The sequence below is a fragment of the Pseudoliparis swirei genome, chromosome 19 (assembly GCF_029220125.1).
Source record: "Pseudoliparis swirei isolate HS2019 ecotype Mariana Trench chromosome 19, NWPU_hadal_v1, whole genome shotgun sequence".
NCBI lineage: Eukaryota > Metazoa > Chordata > Actinopteri > Perciformes > Liparidae > Pseudoliparis > Pseudoliparis swirei.
The window spans coordinates 8,948,533-8,966,994 of NC_079406.1; the positions used below are offsets into that span (position 1 = coordinate 8,948,533).

Consider the following 18,462-nt stretch of genomic DNA (forward strand, 5'->3'; position numbering starts at 1 on the left):
CTCATGTCATACACCTGTTTCCATGTCGTACACCTGTTTCCATGTCGTACACCTGTTTCCCCCCCTATATATTGTGCCACTCTTTCCCTTGTCTGTTGCTGGATTGTTGTCTTTTTTCCGTCGTCCCGTCTGTCATATCTGACCCTGCCTGCTTTGACCCTGCCTGCCTGCCCTGAACCCCGATTCTCTGCCTGCCCCGTTTTGGACTTTGTTGGGGTTTTTTGTGTGGAAACTTTTGACTCATTAAAGAGCATCTTTGTGTTAATCTACCCCAGTGGTCCCCAAACTACGGCCCGCGGGCCGTATCCGGCCCGCCTCCACATTTGGACCGGCCCCCTGAACAATACCAGACGCGTTCCGATTTCTCATTTTTTTCACCTGGCCCGCTGCCGTTGAGATTGCAGTGAGACGCGGAGAAAATGTGAAGTGGTGCTCTTCCCAATTAAACATCTTTGATGGGACGTGTCGTGTCTCGGCCAATCAGAGTTCAGATGTCCACAGCGTTTGGGAAGTTAGGTTAGCTTGAATGTTAGTCCGCTACATCTACTGCTGTCACGCTGCACGGTGTAGCGATGCTAACAAAGTACCCGTACGTTAAAAACGATGTGATTTAGCATATTTTTAGTATTGATACTTCATTAAAAGAGCGATCAGACCGCTCCGTTAAATGCTGTCTGCACGCGCAGTGCTCACAGCGAGTGGCGCGAGTGGCGCGCGCATCGCTCAGCCATGATGCGCGCACACAGGTGAGCACACTCTCACTAGCACCCCCTTCCCCCCCGGCTGGCCCTCCAGCAGACAAGGGAAATGTTATGTGGCCCTCTCAGGAAAAAGTTTGGGGACCCCTGATCTACACTAAGTCCTCAATTCCTCTGCACATGAGCTCCTGCACCTCGCTACCTGTGACGTAGCCCTGACATTGATAACTAAAGGCTCTGGCTCCCATCCTACTTTTTAAGACTCTAGGAACCACAAGTAGCCCCGCATTTAGTGAGCGCAGCTCTCTAGTGGGGCAATATGGTACTACAAGCTCCTTAAGATATGATGGTGCATCACCAATGAAGGCTTTGTACGTTAAGAGAAGAATTTTAGAAGTGATTCTTGATTTTGTGCCATTTTACTCATATTTGTAATGTATGGAGGCATAATCAGGAGAAAGCTGGTGTGTATTGCACAGCTGGAACAATGCCAATTTGGGAAGATAATGAAAAATAGAAACTTCCCTTGGAGTAGTATAAAAATGCTTAAAATAAAAACTCATTCGTATAATTTAAATTCTTGAATTAATTATGGTTGGTTATTCTGAATTGCGCTTTGTGGCAAGTGGCTCCATTTAACCAGCCACCACTATGAAAGGTGAGAAGTCTGTACTTCACCCTGCTTTGTGAAAGTGTCGCCCTGAGAAGAACAAGCTGAATAGATGAATGTTATGATAAAATGTAGAATTTAATTCAGCGTTAGTTTAGCCATTATTGGTTTCCCCGAGTTGAATATGTGGACGCAGCACGCTGGCTAACAAGAACTGCACCTCCCCATTTTCATAAGTTACTGACCCTTCCTATAGATAATACAAAAGACAACTTTTTAATAAAGGCCAATATTGGCTTCATATATTAACAGAGGAATCGGTCTATCCCTTGTTGCATTTCTATCAACTTTCCATTTGACTCGAGGAGTCCATCTGCGCCAGTATATTGGAGAATAGAGGTCAAACAAAGTTGTCTATGCTATCTCATTGATTTATAGATATCATATTGACATATAAGTCTCTTTTAAGCATCATGCGTTTGAGTAAATAGACATGGTTAACCATAATATATGAATCCAATCATGCTTCTGATTTATAATCCTTTAATATATCTCAATGCATATAAAACCAGCCTGAGCTCCGTGTGGTCGGGCTCCCACTTTGATTATCGATTCGATGAATCCCTAAGGAAGTTCTCTTAGCCTCTGAGGCTAAGTGAGAACATTGCATTGATGCATTACATTCCATACACAAAGCCGAAAATCAAAGTGTTTTACAAAAGGCGTAATGAGGATTTAATGGCATGTCACATTTTCCTCTGCCCCAAAGTTACTACAAAGAAGTTACATTTTGTTATGAGTCAGGTGGCTCCTGTGGACAAACATGCTAGTGTTTCCATGAGCACCTTAGCTTTGTGTGTTGAAGATCTGCAGCAGCCAGATTCAAGAACTCATTTAATGCAGCAGAGTCTGACAGTCTGCCCCGCATAGTCTTGGTCCTCCAGTGCCATCCTCCTCTCCAGCAAAGCCAGCAACACGGACTGGGCCTGCTGCTGGGCTCAGAGTTCTGCTGCTCTCACTGCGGGTCAAAGGAGGCGTCCAAGTTTGGTCTGGATCTTTCAGCAGGTCGCTGCTGGAGTCTGCAACTTGTTCTGAAAGACTTTAGATTATAATCTTGAGACAAGATTCAAGGTCTTGTAAAGTCATTCTACAACAGTGCTACCCAACGGAATGCTGTGCATTTGATTGAGTAACCCTGGCTTGGAGCTCATTTGTTACACAATAAGAAATCAATAAACAAACCAAAGATAATAGTGCTTTCCCGTAGTGCCTTTTTGAAAAATGTGGATCAGCTAAAGGCTTCCCGCTGTTCCTCGGTGGTCGGAAGATGCCGAGTACAGTGATCGGGGTCATGATCTCTAGGCGCCCTTCGCTGATGTTGATGTTGACGAGTGTATCTGTCAAATGCAGAAGATAAAAAGAAGTTCCTGGTATCTACCGGCCACAGTAGCTGGATGCACCGCACCACAGCAGTCCTATCATGAGCAGATACAATGTAGATAACAACGAGTGAGAACAGCAGCTTGCATACACATTGGGTCAGGACCATAGTTTCACGGCCAAAGATGTCATCACATTACCCACAATGCAAAGCAGCCGTTGACATTTCCATCAGAGATTCAGGTGTGTTGGGCTAGTACACTCAAAGAAATGACTCTTTGGATGAACTCAATTAAATTGTTGGCAGGTTTTCCATCCAATAATTATCTGCAACTCCAACTCAAATTTAGCACATCAGTGCAATAAAATTTAATTAAGTTAGTCCAACTCATTTGTATCAAATACATCTAAAATAAAATAACGATGTTCATTAAATTAAATTAATTTGTGTTTGTCCAACTCAAAATATAAACTAACTAACTAAATATGCAAACTCCACACAGAAGGAACACCGCGACTGGGAATTGAACCCACAGCCCTCTGGCTTTGAAGCAACAGTGCTAGCCACTACACCACCATACAGCCCTGAAAGTGTCTTCACCTCATGTAAACAACTGATTTTCAGCTGGCGCATGCGCCAAGGGTAGTCCCCAATGAAACACATTTATTTTGAGTTGATATGCACACCATCTAACCTAAATAAATCTAATAAATGAAAGTATTCATACATTTTGTGTTACACCCATTAAATATAAATATCTATTTTTGTAATTGATTTATTTAAATGTATCAAACAATATTTAAATGTCACCTCGAAGAAGGGCTTGAATCGTTTTTGTGAGTGTAACCTAAATAAATCTAATAAATGAAAGTATTCATACATTTTGTGTTTCACCCATTCAATATAAATATCTTCGTTTTGTAATTGATTTATTTAAATGTATCAAACAATATTTAAATGTGTCACCTCAAAGAAGGGCTTGAATCGTTTTTTTTTGTGTAGCTGGTTTGGAGCCGCTAGCCTCAAACAGATGTGGAGGCAATTCATCAGACAGCTCCCTGAGGAGACACAAAAGGCTTGATACGAAGAACTCCCCAACAGCTGGAAAACACTTTGATGAAGTTCCCCAGGGCTTAGAGTGGAGTACTCGGCCACCTTAGCACACTCCACTATGAGTATTGGAAACAGAATGGGAATGTTACTCCGGTATATCCGGCATAGAAATCTATATAGAAAAGACTACAGTGGCAACAAGTTAAGGTAATATTCCAGCACATTCCTTTTGTTAAATTTCAACATTGTACATTCTCAAACTAATAGGCACTTCATTTGATTACCAAAACCCAACTAACAAGGAGTAAACCTGGAGGTGTTGAGGGTCTGGGGCCCCAAGCAGTGGCCCAAATCCTTTCTTTCCTCAAGCACATTATGTTAGTATGTTGACATGTACACTAAATATTCTATTCTAATTCAGAACATCAAAACCTCCAATTTGATAAGGGTTATGTAAACGGTATATTTGTTTTGAGTATTATCAATTAGACCTCGTTTTTAAAAGCAACATATTCTCGATTGAGACATGGGATGTGGCGATTATTATTTGGGTTTTATCCAGGCACATTTTTTGCGTGAGTAGATTACATACAACATCAATGCAAGGACGCGAATGGATGCGAGTAACACCAAATGGGCGACGCAAATGACACAAACGATGTGAGGCGATATATTATGAACCGAGACATGAATGTGTTTGATGGGCCAAGGTTTGTGGGACTTTCACAACATTTTTATTTCTTCTATGATGCAGGGGCGTTTGTAGGATTCAAAGAAGGCCTCAAGGTGAGTGGCACGTACGGCCATTGTTTCCGGGATTGGTTCATTCAGAAAGCGTGTGATTTTGCTCTGTTTTGCATTCATTCAGTCTAACACAAGAGACAGAATTTCAGGATCGTAGTGATATTTTATGCTCATTTGGACACTAAATGTAAGCAGGTAACAATACTTAACAACTACCGATAGCCACATTCTGTAACTACCTTGACTTAACATTTCACTCAGTGCATCGTTTACTTAGAGCTCAACTCATTGGCTGTAATCCTGGCTGAGTTAACCTCATTGGCTGTCTTGAAGAGATACGTTACTTGGCAGAGTGAGAAAGCGAGCCTAGCAGCCTCCCCAAGGTCCTAGTGCCGGGGGATTATATTGTTTCGTATGATGATAGGCTATTGGATTGTAATTTGAAGGGAGAGAAAACATACAAACCAGAACGCACGCACAGATGTAGCATGTTAGAGTAATAAATAACGTGTCCATGTGAGGCCCCCCTAAAATAGGCTTAACGACGCCCCTGCTATGATGCATGGGGGAGATGATAACCTATTCCATGGAAATAAGCCTCTCCTGCACGTCTAGCGTGGATGAAGTGAATAACCATAAAATTGTCTGGTGGGTAAACGCACGTGAGTTATGCAATGTGAAAATGGGGGGGAGTTTTGTGGTAATCAGAGTCGCCAAAGCTGCATGTAAAAATGAAGATTGGTGAAATATGAATTGTTATTTGATGTATTAGCAGTTTACCTGTAATAATGTTCTTTCGGAGAATTGGCATCTGAATGTTGTAAATAATAAATATCTGGTCAGTCTAGGTTTCCAGTAAATTGTCCTTGTAAATTATTTCAGATTCAGGGATTGTGATCCACAGCTGATGATTTCGTGAGGTTAATGTGGATATGCTTACTTTGGCATTCGCATTACAGACTTCTCTCCACATTCTTTCCCCAGATTGCAGAAGAGGTGAACTGTGCATTAGCGATGGTCAATCTGCGGAGCTTTGTAATTCCTCACAGAAATCACCCTTCATGCAAGATTCATTTTCCTCTGAAGACTCTCGCTATGAAAGGTTATAAATTGACTTTAATATTAACTAGCCTTGCCTTTAGGGATATGAAGCTCATTCTAGTTGGTTCACTTCCTCATTTCCCACCTCTCACTCTGTCTTCCTCAACCTTTTTTTCTCTCCCAATGCATCACAGGCGACGGGCATTAATGTAATGGAATGTGATAACAAATCCAATTTATACTGCAGGAAAAAGTGCTTTCATTTGTCTAACAGTCGCTGAGCGGGAGCTCCAAAATGGAGCTTTAGTAAAAGTAAGGAGATTTCTTTTTTTATGCAGTGTGTATGTATGCGTAAAAAAATTTATCATTATGAAAATCCGTGCGTAGCATTTTCCCTCCTTTATAATTGTGTCCCCTCTGTCAGCCGTTATTGCCTCAAACAAAGACAAAAGACCTCCCTCTTTAACTGCCAGGACGTAAGACGTATGTGTGTACTGCGTCTTCCCGCTCTATGTGTGATGGAAGTCCATCACTGCTTCTCCAAGCTGCTGCATGGCTTCTGCTTGGAGTAAATGCAGAGCGTTGTTATGATTTCCGAAGTCTCCTCGTGTTCCTCTCTCGACGGAGCACAACGGCCAATTGGAAGTGCCAATCGGTCCTTGTGTGTGTGAAAAATGTTAAGACAAATTAACTTACAACACTTTTTATTCACTTTCATGTCGTCTCTGCGTACTTGGAGGTGGTCCCGCATTCAAAGCCAGCAGAATACCTGGAGTCTCTCCTTGAGAACAGAGCAAGCAGACAAATGCAAATAGTAGTAGTAGTAGTAGCTTTATTGTCAATTTCTTCACATGTTAAGACATACAAAGGAATCGATAGGACGTTTCCCACTCTCCCACGGTGAAACATATAAAAGTGCACAGGCACAACAGATAAGACAAGACATTTCCTAATACTAAGTAAACATAAAGATAAAGATTCACGTACAGTTGTTATAAATACTATATATATATAAATACTATAAATATGAAATACAATTTTAAACAAGTGAATACAAGTGATTAAAGTGCAGAGTTTTGAGTGCTTTTTTAGGGGGGCGGGGGGATTTTCAGCTTCCTGTCTCTGTCTAGTGTCTCTGCAGGGGGTGAACATGTTTGAGTGTGGAACCCAATGTGGAATTAAGCGGTCAAAAGATGAAGAAGCTTATCCCTCTGGCAGTAAAATACTTGCAAAAGCATCACACAAACACTGAAATCCCATCAGCTTGCCGGTATTAAAAAGCCATTGTGGATCATCTGACTGACAAAATGATTTTCTTTTCTGCTCTCATTTGTCAGTCTGATGGCAGCACAGGGAGAAAGCATTGTTGCCGTTCATTCATAGGAAGTCAAAAGCAGGTCTCATACACCTGGATAGACAAGTGAGTCATGCTACTTTGTGCCTTGGCGCCGCAGCACGACTAATTTATTTTTCTCAGACACGAGGTCAGTGGCCCTAAGCATGAAACTAAGGCACTCTGTAGTCCGCTTCAGTTTGGGATACATCAACATATGCTTGTTACATGCATCATGTCTTTTTTTAAATAAATGTCATACAGCCAAAGGATGTATTATAAATCACTGAAAGTGATCCATTACAGCCAAATATATGCATTATGACAGCCACATACAGCTAGCAAGAAGCTGGCAGGACAGCCTCGAAAGTCTGATGCACGCTCTTAGGCCTATGCAAGAATGTCCTTCTGCATTCAGCTGTTTTACAATTTCCAACTTTTTGCGACAGGATAAGCGTTTGTACTGGGAAGCTAATAAACCTCCAAATAAATTCTCCTGGTTTACTTGCCTCTTTATACATTCATAAACACAGACTCGTTGGCATTTTCAGTCCAAAATGGCGGCAGGGCAACTGCAGTGTCATCTAGCAGCGGGTGTTGTCTCTTTACTCCTTTACTGCTAGCTTATCTTGTGTCAGTTCTCTGAGTGTCTAATAATGCTGGGGATACATTTACATTGGTTGAAAGCTACAGCTAACAGGTCGGTTAGCCACGAGGCAGATGTGTACAGGTCACTGTCCGCTTTATGGCAGCAGGAACAAGTGTGTCATTGCTAACGTGCTAGCAAACAGCTGCTCTTGTACATCGGCATTATAGCAACATGAGTATTCTTGTCAAGTGTTGTATTCCACTTGATGAATTAGCTTTCCTTTCGGTTCTGTTTTGGTCTCTACCAACTGTTAAAAAAATATCTTTAAGCTGCTCAACTTTATTGCGACGATTCAGTTGAAGTTGATAGTTGAATTGTTTTTACTTGGAGATTAAGTCTAATGTTTCAATGGCTTTGGATTTTCGAGGTGTGTGTGTGTCTTGTTCCTTTTTAAAATGTACACAAACAGAAATGTGATCATTTGCTGTCTACAAGAAATTATGAATGTGAAGTTGCCGGTTATTTAATTGGACTATTCCCAGATATGTAATATAAGTCACATGATATAGATATGATATATAATTGTGGTCAGTTAAAAATGATATGTAGCAGTTATCGGTGTCCTGTTATATGAAGGTTGGTCACCTGAACCCAAATCTTCTTTTTGATGAGGTAGGTTAGATAATAAATCACCTCACTGTAAATACTCCTGATAGCCTACACTCAAAGAAATGACTCATTGGATGAACTCAATTAAATTGTTGGCAGGTTTTCCATTCAATAATTATATGCAACTCCAACTCAAATTTAGCACATCAGTGCAATACAATGTAATTAAGTTAGTCCAACTCATTTGTATCAAATACATCTAAAATAAAATAACGATATTCATTAAATTAAATTAATTTGTGTTTGTCCAACTCAAAATATAAACTAACTAGAATGGGCACTCGGTAGAGTGCATACCTTCGCATATCACAAGATTGGGCATTGAATTATGAACATTTTGGCATTAGTTGCATGCCAATTGGACAAAAATGTATCGTGCTATGGTAAAAAAAGAGTTTGACCTTTCCATGACCTTGACCTTTGACCCGATCGATCCCAAAATCTAATCAACTGGTCCCCGGATAATAAACAATCATCCCACCAAATTGCATGCGATTCGGTTCAATACTTTTTGAGTTTTGCGAATAACACGCATACAAATAAATAAATAAATAAATAAATACACGGCGATCAAAACATAACCTTCCGGCATTTTCAATGCGAAGGTAATACCTTGTAAACAACTGATTTTCAGCTGGCGCATGCGCAAAGGGTAGTCCTCAATGAAACACATTTATTTTGAGTTGATATGCACACCATCTAACCTAAATAAATCTAATAAATGAAAGAATTCATACATTTTGTGTTCCACCCATTAAATATAAATATATATTTTTGTAATTGATTTATTTAAATGTATCAAACAATATTTAAATGTGTCACCTCGAAGAAGGGCTTGAATCGTTTTCGTGAGTGTAACCTAAATAAATCTAATAAATGAAAGTATTCATACATTTTGTGTTACACCCATTCAAAATAAATATCTTCGTTTTGTAATTGATTTATTTAAATATATCAAACAATATTTAAATGTGTCACCTCTAAGAAGGGCTTGAATCGTTTTTTTGAGTGTACTTTCATCCACTCACATTGATTGCAAATTTACTTGGATGATTTCTGAACCTTCCACAGTAGAATAAATAAATATTATAGTGAATAATGTTCTGTCTGAGAGATGCTGCAGGATCTATGATAATGTATCACATATATATTAACATTATGGCAGAACAGGCTGTGCTCATGGTGTGTGTGTGTGTGTGTGTGGGGGGGGGGGGGGGATATTCCCCACTGAATCCAAGCAGCAGCAAGTCTCAGCAGGGAGTGTGATAAAGCCCTCTGGGCTCGACAGGCCAGAGACTCACAGAGACCTACGACTCAGGCACATGGATCACTCACTGATCTGATGGAACATTGCTGAATTGTTTAGAGTGTGACTGGTAAAGAGTTAGCTAATCCTGACTGAGCATTGATGCTATATTTACTTTTCTTCACCAGTTCGTCAAATTCAATGACAAAAATATGTCCACGTTGTGGACAGAAAAGCCTTCAGATCGGAATACACACTTTTAGCAAGAAATACTTGTCTGTGCCTCCAAGACGTTACACATCCAAATTGGACAAATACATGTTTCATCTTGTGACTAGCTAAAACCTTTGCACACCAGGTCCATATGTGTGGGATGCGTTAACCTAATCTATCACCTGAAACATTGCACACTGTTGTTGAGAATATCTGCAATACGAGACGACAAACTGACATGACTGACATAAGCAATAAGATATTGTTTAGTGCCCTGAAGTCTAATCTTTTTGTGACCATCTCTGATTCCAAGTTGTGTTGCAACGACCAGCCTCGATCCATCTGGTTTCCATTTCCGGTGATGGGTCAAACAACTTGGGACCGGTGTGAACAAACACAAAATATAAGCTGTTCTGGAAACCTTGAGTTGGTGTGTGAAAGTGATTCATCAATAAATCATATCATGGTACATTATCTGGGATTCGGACACATTCAGTTTGGCAACAGTGTTGAATATTGCATAAGGCCAATCCTACATTCCATTTTCATAAATTACTAGTTTGTTATTATCACACAGGACATATGATGTGAGAGAAAGCTGGGGATGGAAGTATTCCATGGGGCACATGTAAAATATGTTGATGGTCATAAATAAGAACAGCGATATTTCCCATAATCTTATCCAGTTCATAGATTGTTGACAATTGGTTAGGTTGGTCCATTGAGACTATTGCACCTTCTTGTCCTTTCTTAAACCAGGTAGACACAAGACCCCACATACACATGGTACAGTACATGCATGTAGTGATCATACATTTAAGGAGTGAATGAATGTTAAAGTGTATTTCAGTTGAATAACAGATCTCACACGTTGACAATTCTGATAGACTTTGACCATAAACATGATGCTATCTCCGAACAGCACATGTACACCAGTGCGCCTCACACGGGGGAAACAGGTGCTGAAATAGTTTGAAGGATATTTATTGTTGTACAATCTTTGCTCATGCTTTAAAGGTGGACTTGTCACTGGATCATATAAACCAAAGCACTTGTCAAGTGCATTTGGTTGATATGTACCTGTGGGGTTGAGTGGGATGTGAATTCGATCATGAGTGAAACATTATTTTGCCGTCGAGTTGTCCAGTTCAGTTGAAAACGTTGCCAGTTGTTGTGGATAGCGGATCTACTGTGCCGGGAGAATTCGCATGCCAAAGTCTTCTTGCTGGCACCGTGAGAAAGCCTCTGAAGCAGCATCACAGGACACCGAGCAGCTCTTCACCACTGAGTGAGGCAGGTGGTTTTTCAGATGGCGGAGTAATGTCCGCCCACATCAAACTGCAGTGCTGTGTCTGGTCACTCATCTGATGGAAAAGCAAGGACAAAATAAAACAGTGATGAGTTTTGGTTAAGGACAAACCTGCAGTTGTGTAACAGTTGGACAATAATATGTCACGACAATTGGTATTAATGTATTGTATTCGATATCTCACTGGTACCCGAAGCAACACTCAAGTATAAATCAAGAGGACATGGAGGAGCGACTGAAAGATTTACACTTTCTTTGTTAAATGTATGCGGTCGGAACATTTTAGTTTGATTTCTAATGTCATTACCTTCGCATTGAAAATGACGAAGGTTATGTTTTGATCGCCGTGTATTTATTTATTTGTATGCGTGTTATTCGCATAACACAAAAAGTATTAAACTGAATCGCATGAAATTCAGTGGGATGATTGGTTATTATCCGGGGACCATTTGATTAGATTTTGGGATCAATCGGGTCAAAGGTCAAGGTCATGAAAAGGTCAAAATCTTCTTTTTACCATAGCACGACAAATTTGTATCCAATTGGCATGCAATTAATGCCAACATTTTCATAATTCAATGCCCAATCTTGTGATATGCGAAGGTATGCACTCTACCGAGTGCCCATTCTAGTTTGTATTATGTTATTACTTAGTATAAAATGGTAATGTATGTTTTATATTTTAATACTGTATGAAGCATATATTTAGGCAACACATTCTTACTCCAAACTTTTCAAATGCCAACGCTTAGCCGGTGGCCCTGCATGTCAAACTGGGACGTTTTGTTTTGCTGGGAGTTTTTCCCTCATCCGATGTGAGGGTCCCAGGCCACAGGATGTCGTATGTATACAGAGTATAAAGCCCTCAGAGTAATTTGTGATTTTGGGCTGTTCAAATTAAATTGAATTGGATTCACTTGATCAATGAAGATGTAGTCCTGGAAGTCGAGAGCTGGAAACACAAACAGTTTGCCCTCAAAGTAAATGTAATGCGTTTGCTCCAGCGATCATTTTAAGGAGAGCTTAATTAAATAAACAAATATCCTAAATAATGAATGTGATAGAAATTAACCTTTTCAATCTTCTTTAGAGAAAACAAATGTGATGTGAAACACTTAAATAAATGTCTTTAAGGATTTATTAAACACAGAAACTTTGAATAATTCAATTGAATCGGCAGAGCTCTTCACAACAGATGGTTAGGAGGTGTGACCCAGAAAGTGCAATAAACCTCCAATACTTAATGAAATGTTTGCCCCCACCCCCCTGCTCCTTCTCGCTGTGTCCTCCTTCCTTCATACAGACGGGCTTTGGTGCATGTCTGCAAGATGTCCCTCGGCTGTGGCCCTGAGAGGTGAAATTTGAGAAACTGAAAGGCAAAATAGAAGACGCCTAAACAATAATAAGAAAAATGATGTTATTGTCCCTTTTTGAATCTCAAGCTTATTCATCAAACTCTAACTCCTGTTTGTTCTTATCATCATTTCTCGTCTGTCAGATTCATGCTTTGTGCAAAGTTGTGAATCTGGAGGAGCCAGATGTAACAACAACAATTCTAGAGGTTCTCAGAGAGATCTGGATGAGTTTAGCTTGGCCAAAAACACTGCAGTGTTCATCCCATTTCTTGTAATGATTTCACATGGATCAGGTTACCATTTGAATGACATGTTTATCCATCAGATTTGTCAGTGATCAGTTTGTGCTTCGGTTTCAATTCTTTGCAGGTTTTCTCAAAGTTGCCTTTGTCTGAGAGGACATGGACCCCCAAAAAAGAAAAGTGCACAGTGAACATGAGCAAATTCTGTCTGCGGCTGGCGTTCAGGTGAACCCTGAGAATAGTTAGTCGAAGAGAATCCGGTGCCTAACAACATGAAATCTCTGCAGAGATTCTTAGACATGGTGGAGTAGCACAACAGGTTTTTACCTAATTTCAGTCAAATAGCAAAGCCGCAGATATGAGCAATGTGTTCATTCGTATATTGTGCTCTATACTTGAGCCTGGTGTGTGGTTGACTCACTTGATCATATTGACATTATCATATTGACTCCAAAACCTGACAAAACTATTGTTAGGCCCTGACCAGCGATCCTCTGATTGAAGGACGGTGATTTCCAATAATAGACAAAAGACAATCTACATGACAGAAAATCTCCTTACAATAAAAGTAGTAATCTTAGTTGTAGCAATATTAATAGCAATACAAACATATCATATAATAAAATGGAGAAAAATAAGTAAATCATATCATTAATTCAAATAGTAGTGGTAGGTTTTAGACAGGGCCAAAGCAGCAAGCGTGTCCCAAGTCCAGGTATAATCAAGATCCATGGAACCTTCAAGGTGAGAAAGCACAAAGAATCCGTGGAAGAAACCAAGTTATGAAAGTGCATTAATGGGGTCAGGATGTATACATATGAAGAGGGATAAGATTAGCTAAGTGTATCCTAGGAAGTCCCCTAGCAGTGTAGGCCTGATAAGGGGCTGGTCCAAGGCAAGCCTGAGTCACCGATTACAATACGAGAAATCACAGTGGAAAGTGTTAAGCCTACACTTAGATGTGGTGAGGATGACTGCACCGCAGACTGAAACTGAAAGCTGGTTTCAAAGGAGATGAGCTTGGTAGCTCAGGGCTTGATTTCCCCTTCTACTTTTAGAAACTCACATACTCCATACATACTGTAATCCTGCACTCTGGGAGCGCAGTGATCGAATGGGGTTATAGGGTACTTTACAGGGTTCTGGAGGCCAGGACAATGCCATCTAGCCTAACAATATTATTAGTTCTGGTGTTCAGGGCCAAGTACAATACGTTTAGTCAGAGTTAAACGGTCTTTTCTTAGATTTCAGTTAACTGGCTGGTTTTGTCAGGCTTGATTGATAGATACCTGACGGCCAACATCACTGCGACAACGGGTTCCTGTAGGTACATGCTGCACAACATCAGGAGAATACGTCCTCATCTTACTCAGAAGGCGGCACAGGTTCTGGTCCAGGCTCTGGTCATTTCACGCCTTGACTACTGCAACTCCCTCCTGGCTGGTCTACCCGCTAAGGCCATCCGACCTCTGCAGCTCATCCAGAATGCAGCAGCTCGACTGGTCTTCAGCCTCCTGAAATTCACCGACACCACTCCGCTCCTCCTCTCTCTCCACTGGTTACCGGTGGCTGCCCGCATCCGCTTCAAAACATTGGTTCTGGCGTACCGTGCTCTGAACAGATCGGGCCCCGTCTACATCCGGGATATGGTCACACCGTACACCCCGGCACGTTCGCTCCGCTCGGCAACAGCCAACCGACTTGTGACTCCTGCACCTCGAGCTAATCACTCGAAATCCAGACTGTTTGCTGTCCTGGCTCCTCAGTGGTGGAATGAGCTCCCCACTGACATCAGGACAGCAGAAAGTCTCTACATCTTCCGCCAGAGACTGAAAACACACCTTTTCCGACTATATCTGGATTAAAACACAGATTTGCACTTCAGTGGCACTTAAATAGCTCTTATTATGGTACTTTTGTAGTTCGACTATGTTGAGGAAATGTTACTTCCTGTATTCTTGTTGTTCTTAGTTTATACTCTAGGTTGAAATGCACTTATTGTTAGTCGCTTTGGATAAAAGCGTCCACTAAATGACATGTAATGTAATGTAATAGATACAATTGGGTATTATCTGCATAACAAAGAAAGTAAATTTCTGATAATATTGCCGAATAGAAGCATGTATAAGTTGAATCGTTCAGAGACTTACCATGGTGTGATATAATTGTCAACAAATACAAACTAGGATGGAGCAGATGAATAGGACTTGTCAAATGAACTTTTTGCCTGTATTAGCTATTGTGGGTGTTTTTCTGCAATTGCACAACATTTATATATATTAGGGACAGTATGCATGGTCCAGCTGCTCATACTCCAATTGCTTTTGTTATCAATTTCAGTTTTTTTTTTCAGGTTGCAGGCTTGTTGGACCTCTGTGTTTGTCTTCTAATAGCTGAAAAACAGTTTGCAACTCACAAAATGTACACTAAACATATCAACAAAACATACACTTCCTACAAAACAAGCGCTTTATGTTGAAGCAGTCATTTTACAATTCTGGGTGCCGAAAGCGACGAGGTAATTATTCAAAATTGTTAATTTTGTGTAATATCTAGTTTACTTAAAGTGGCTGAATGTAATAAATGTAGCTACAAGTTCTGAAGTTATCCAACAATAGGTCCTAAATGGTTTACAGTGATATCATTTTTTATGTGAGATAAAGTATAAATATATGGGAAATGTTGTTGTCTCAAAATGTGTATCCCGGAACTCAAACACACAATAAAAGTATTTGTACTATGGGCACCTCTGTTGTTTAAATGTATTTAACTGTTACAGAAAATCTGAAGTCCAGAGGTTCTGTTGAAATATTGTATCTTTATTATGACATTATGACTTTATTATGTCATTGAAGAATGACATCATACTGTAAATGATATTGTGTGTGTTTATAGCCAGTCCTTCTCTTCATCCAGTTTGAAAACAGGTTACTACAAGCACTTCTGTATTCTTTATTAAATTAACAAATCAGAAATGGGTAGCTGAACAGAACTCTGTGAAGCACATTCTCACTCAAACCAAATACTGTATCTGCACCATACAGGTCAGACACAAAGTATTCACCAGTCACATGGGTCAAACTACTCACATGACATGAAGCATAGATGGGAATGCTTTATGTAATGACAAAATAAGGGATTTTTAAAGACTACGAGGTTCTGATTCGCCCTGAAAGAATGCCACAGAACCTCTGCATTCTGTTGGCTTCAATGGTAAGTTGCTGAGTAATGTGGTTCACTGAGGGGGAGTGGTCATTGATTCTTTACGTTTGGTTAGGTATAAAAGGAAATGGTTTTAAGCAGGTAGGTACACAGTTCAGGAGCAACACAGCACATCTATAGCCAGCATGACCAACACCGGTATGAACATGAGGGGCAAGGTACTTTAGATATTTTTGATAAAAGTAGAAATCCCCATCCCGATGTATTCATCTTAATGCTTTATTTCTAATCATTTACAATTTACTTGCTTTCAGATCACCTTCTACGAGGAGAAGAACTTCAAGGGCCGCTCCTATGAGTGCATGAATGACTGCTCTGACATGACCTCCTATCTGAGCAGGTGCCAGTCCTGCAGGGTGGAGAGTGGCTGCTTCATGGTGTACGGCCGCACCAACTACATGGGAAGCCAGTACTTCATGAAGAGGGGCGAGTACTCCGACTACCAGAGCACGATGGGCACGAGGGACTGCATCAGGTCTTGCCGTATGATCCCCATGGTAGGTTTAAAACAGACCATAAAAGAAGATCTCTGAGTGATACCTTTTTATCTCTTAAATAATCTACATTTTTGTTCTTGTTCATTCAAAACAGCACAGGGGACAGTTCAGGATGAAGATCTACGAGAATGAGAACTTCGGGGGTCAGAGCCACGAGATGATGGACGACTGCGACAACATCATGGACCGTTACCGCATGAACGACTGCCAGTCTTGCAACGTGATGGACGGCCACTGGCTGATGTACGAGCAGCCCCAGTACAGAGGCAAGCAGATGTACATGAGGCCCGGAGAGTACAGGAGCTTCAGGGACATGGGCATGAGCGGCATGAGGTTTATGAGCATGAGGCGCATCACGAATTCTTGCAACTAAATGATCACAAAATGTTCCTTGATTGTATCCAAAGCCAATAAATGAATAATGTCTGCAAATCTTTTTGTCAAGCTTCTTGCCCAACTGTCCCAATGAAATAGTTTATTCCGAACAATATATGCAACACACCTCTTGGCAATCATGTTTAAAATCAGCTGAGAAATGTACATCTACTTTTTGTGGTAAACCCAACCAACAAAAGCACCTTTGATCTTGCGAGGCAGATCAATATTCTGGGTAGTTAACAGGAGGCCGGCCCACCAGGCAGGGGGCATCGGGAACTAGGCTGGATCATTGAGGCCAGGCTCTTGAGGCAGGAGGCACAAAGAAGGATGCAGGGCCATTGGGAAGGAGGCCAGGCCCAGACCAGGGAAAGAAGGCAGGAACCAGCACCAGCATCACACACAGCAAGGTCCAAAGGAACCTATGAGGCGAGAAGACACAAAGACTCCGGAAAAGTCCTTTATCAGCACTAAGGTCGAACACAAAATGTACAGAGATGAGTCCTTTATCTGATGCAATTAGGAGGTCATTTGTAATTTTCACCAGTGCTGTCTCGGTGCTGTGGTGTTTTCTAAATCCAGACTGAAACTCCTCAAATAAACTATTACGATGTTGAAAGTCACACAACTGATGTGTGACTACTTTCTCAAGGATCTTAGAGAGGAAGGGAAGGTTAGAGATCGGTCTGTAGTTAGCCAACACCTCTGGATCCAGAGTGGGCTTCTTCAGGAGAGGTTTAATTACAGCTATTCTGAAGGAACGTGGTCCTTGGCCTGTTAGCAATGACACATTCAGTGCGTTTACATGCAATCGAATTATTGGCTTAGTCGGACTGAAATCGAATTATCCGTTTCATATAAACACCTTAGTCGGACTATGTGCGGTCCGACTTCGGTCCGATTAACACCCCTGGATAGCTCGGTCCGATCCAGTTGATAATTCGACTCTCGCGGCATGTAACTGGACTTTGCGTCTTTGCGCATGCTCGAGATCCCGCCGCCCTCCTCCCACCCATGTCGTGACCCGGAAGTCGAAAGAGATGATAAATTAAATTCTCCGTGTACCTTCGGCGACGGCGTCTTCTCTCCCTTATCAACTCAGCCAATAGCGCCATTTGCATTCGCTGTACTCCTATTAACACCATGGAAGAATAGTAGAGGGATGTAGCTTCGCCTTGCTCTCTGTTCGCCATCTTTCTCGAAATGTTGTTGTTGGTGGTGGTGAAGAGGTCAAGCGGAAATGGCTGTATCACCACGAGTTGTAATGAAAACAGCGCCACCTATCGTATCGGATATGACATGCTTTCGGCCAATGATTCGAATTACTCACTGCCATGTATGTTGGGATAACAGCAGATCCCCCAAAAGATAGCATAGTCCGACTAAAGCAAGATTCGAATTATACCATCATGTAAACGCACTGACAGATAATATCTAATAGAGAGCTGCAAATATAAGGCAAAACATCTTTATGTAGCCTCGAAGGGTTCAAGAGACAGGTAGGCGGTTTAGAAGTAGAAACTGTTGAACTGGATATCGGCTCACAAGAGGAGCAGCGAGAGGGGATTGTATCATCCCTCTCAGGAAAAGTGCTTTCAGTCATGCTGCTTTCTCAGTACAGCAGCACTGGAACTGCTGACTGCATTCATCATATCAGAGAGAGCTACAATCATTCAACTCTTAAAGCAGAAACAAAAATTACTACACAGCTCTGCTGTCAACACTCTACTGTCCTCCTCCTCCCTCCTCATCTGCCCCAGGTTTGACTTTGTTTTCTCTGTCTGTCTGTCTGTCTGTCTGTTCTCCGGTCCTCTCTCTCTTGTGTTTGTGGTTGCTGTTGCTCCACCTGCGCTCTTCCTTCTCTCTGTTTTCACCTGTTTGCATT

The 18,462-nt window shown here is 41.2% G+C and overlaps 1 protein-coding gene across 1 annotated transcript; it reads left to right on the top strand.

Annotated features, from left to right (window-relative positions):
- Positions 1-15,830: 15,830 nt before the first annotated feature.
- Positions 15,831-16,575, top strand: LOC130209221 (gamma-crystallin M3-like). Its single transcript, XM_056438733.1, has 3 exons — positions 15,831-15,863; positions 15,960-16,202; positions 16,297-16,575. Exons 1-3 carry the CDS (start codon positions 15,831-15,833, stop codon positions 16,573-16,575), a joined length of 555 nt encoding a protein of 184 aa, XP_056294708.1.
- Positions 16,576-18,462: the final 1,887 nt, after the last annotated feature.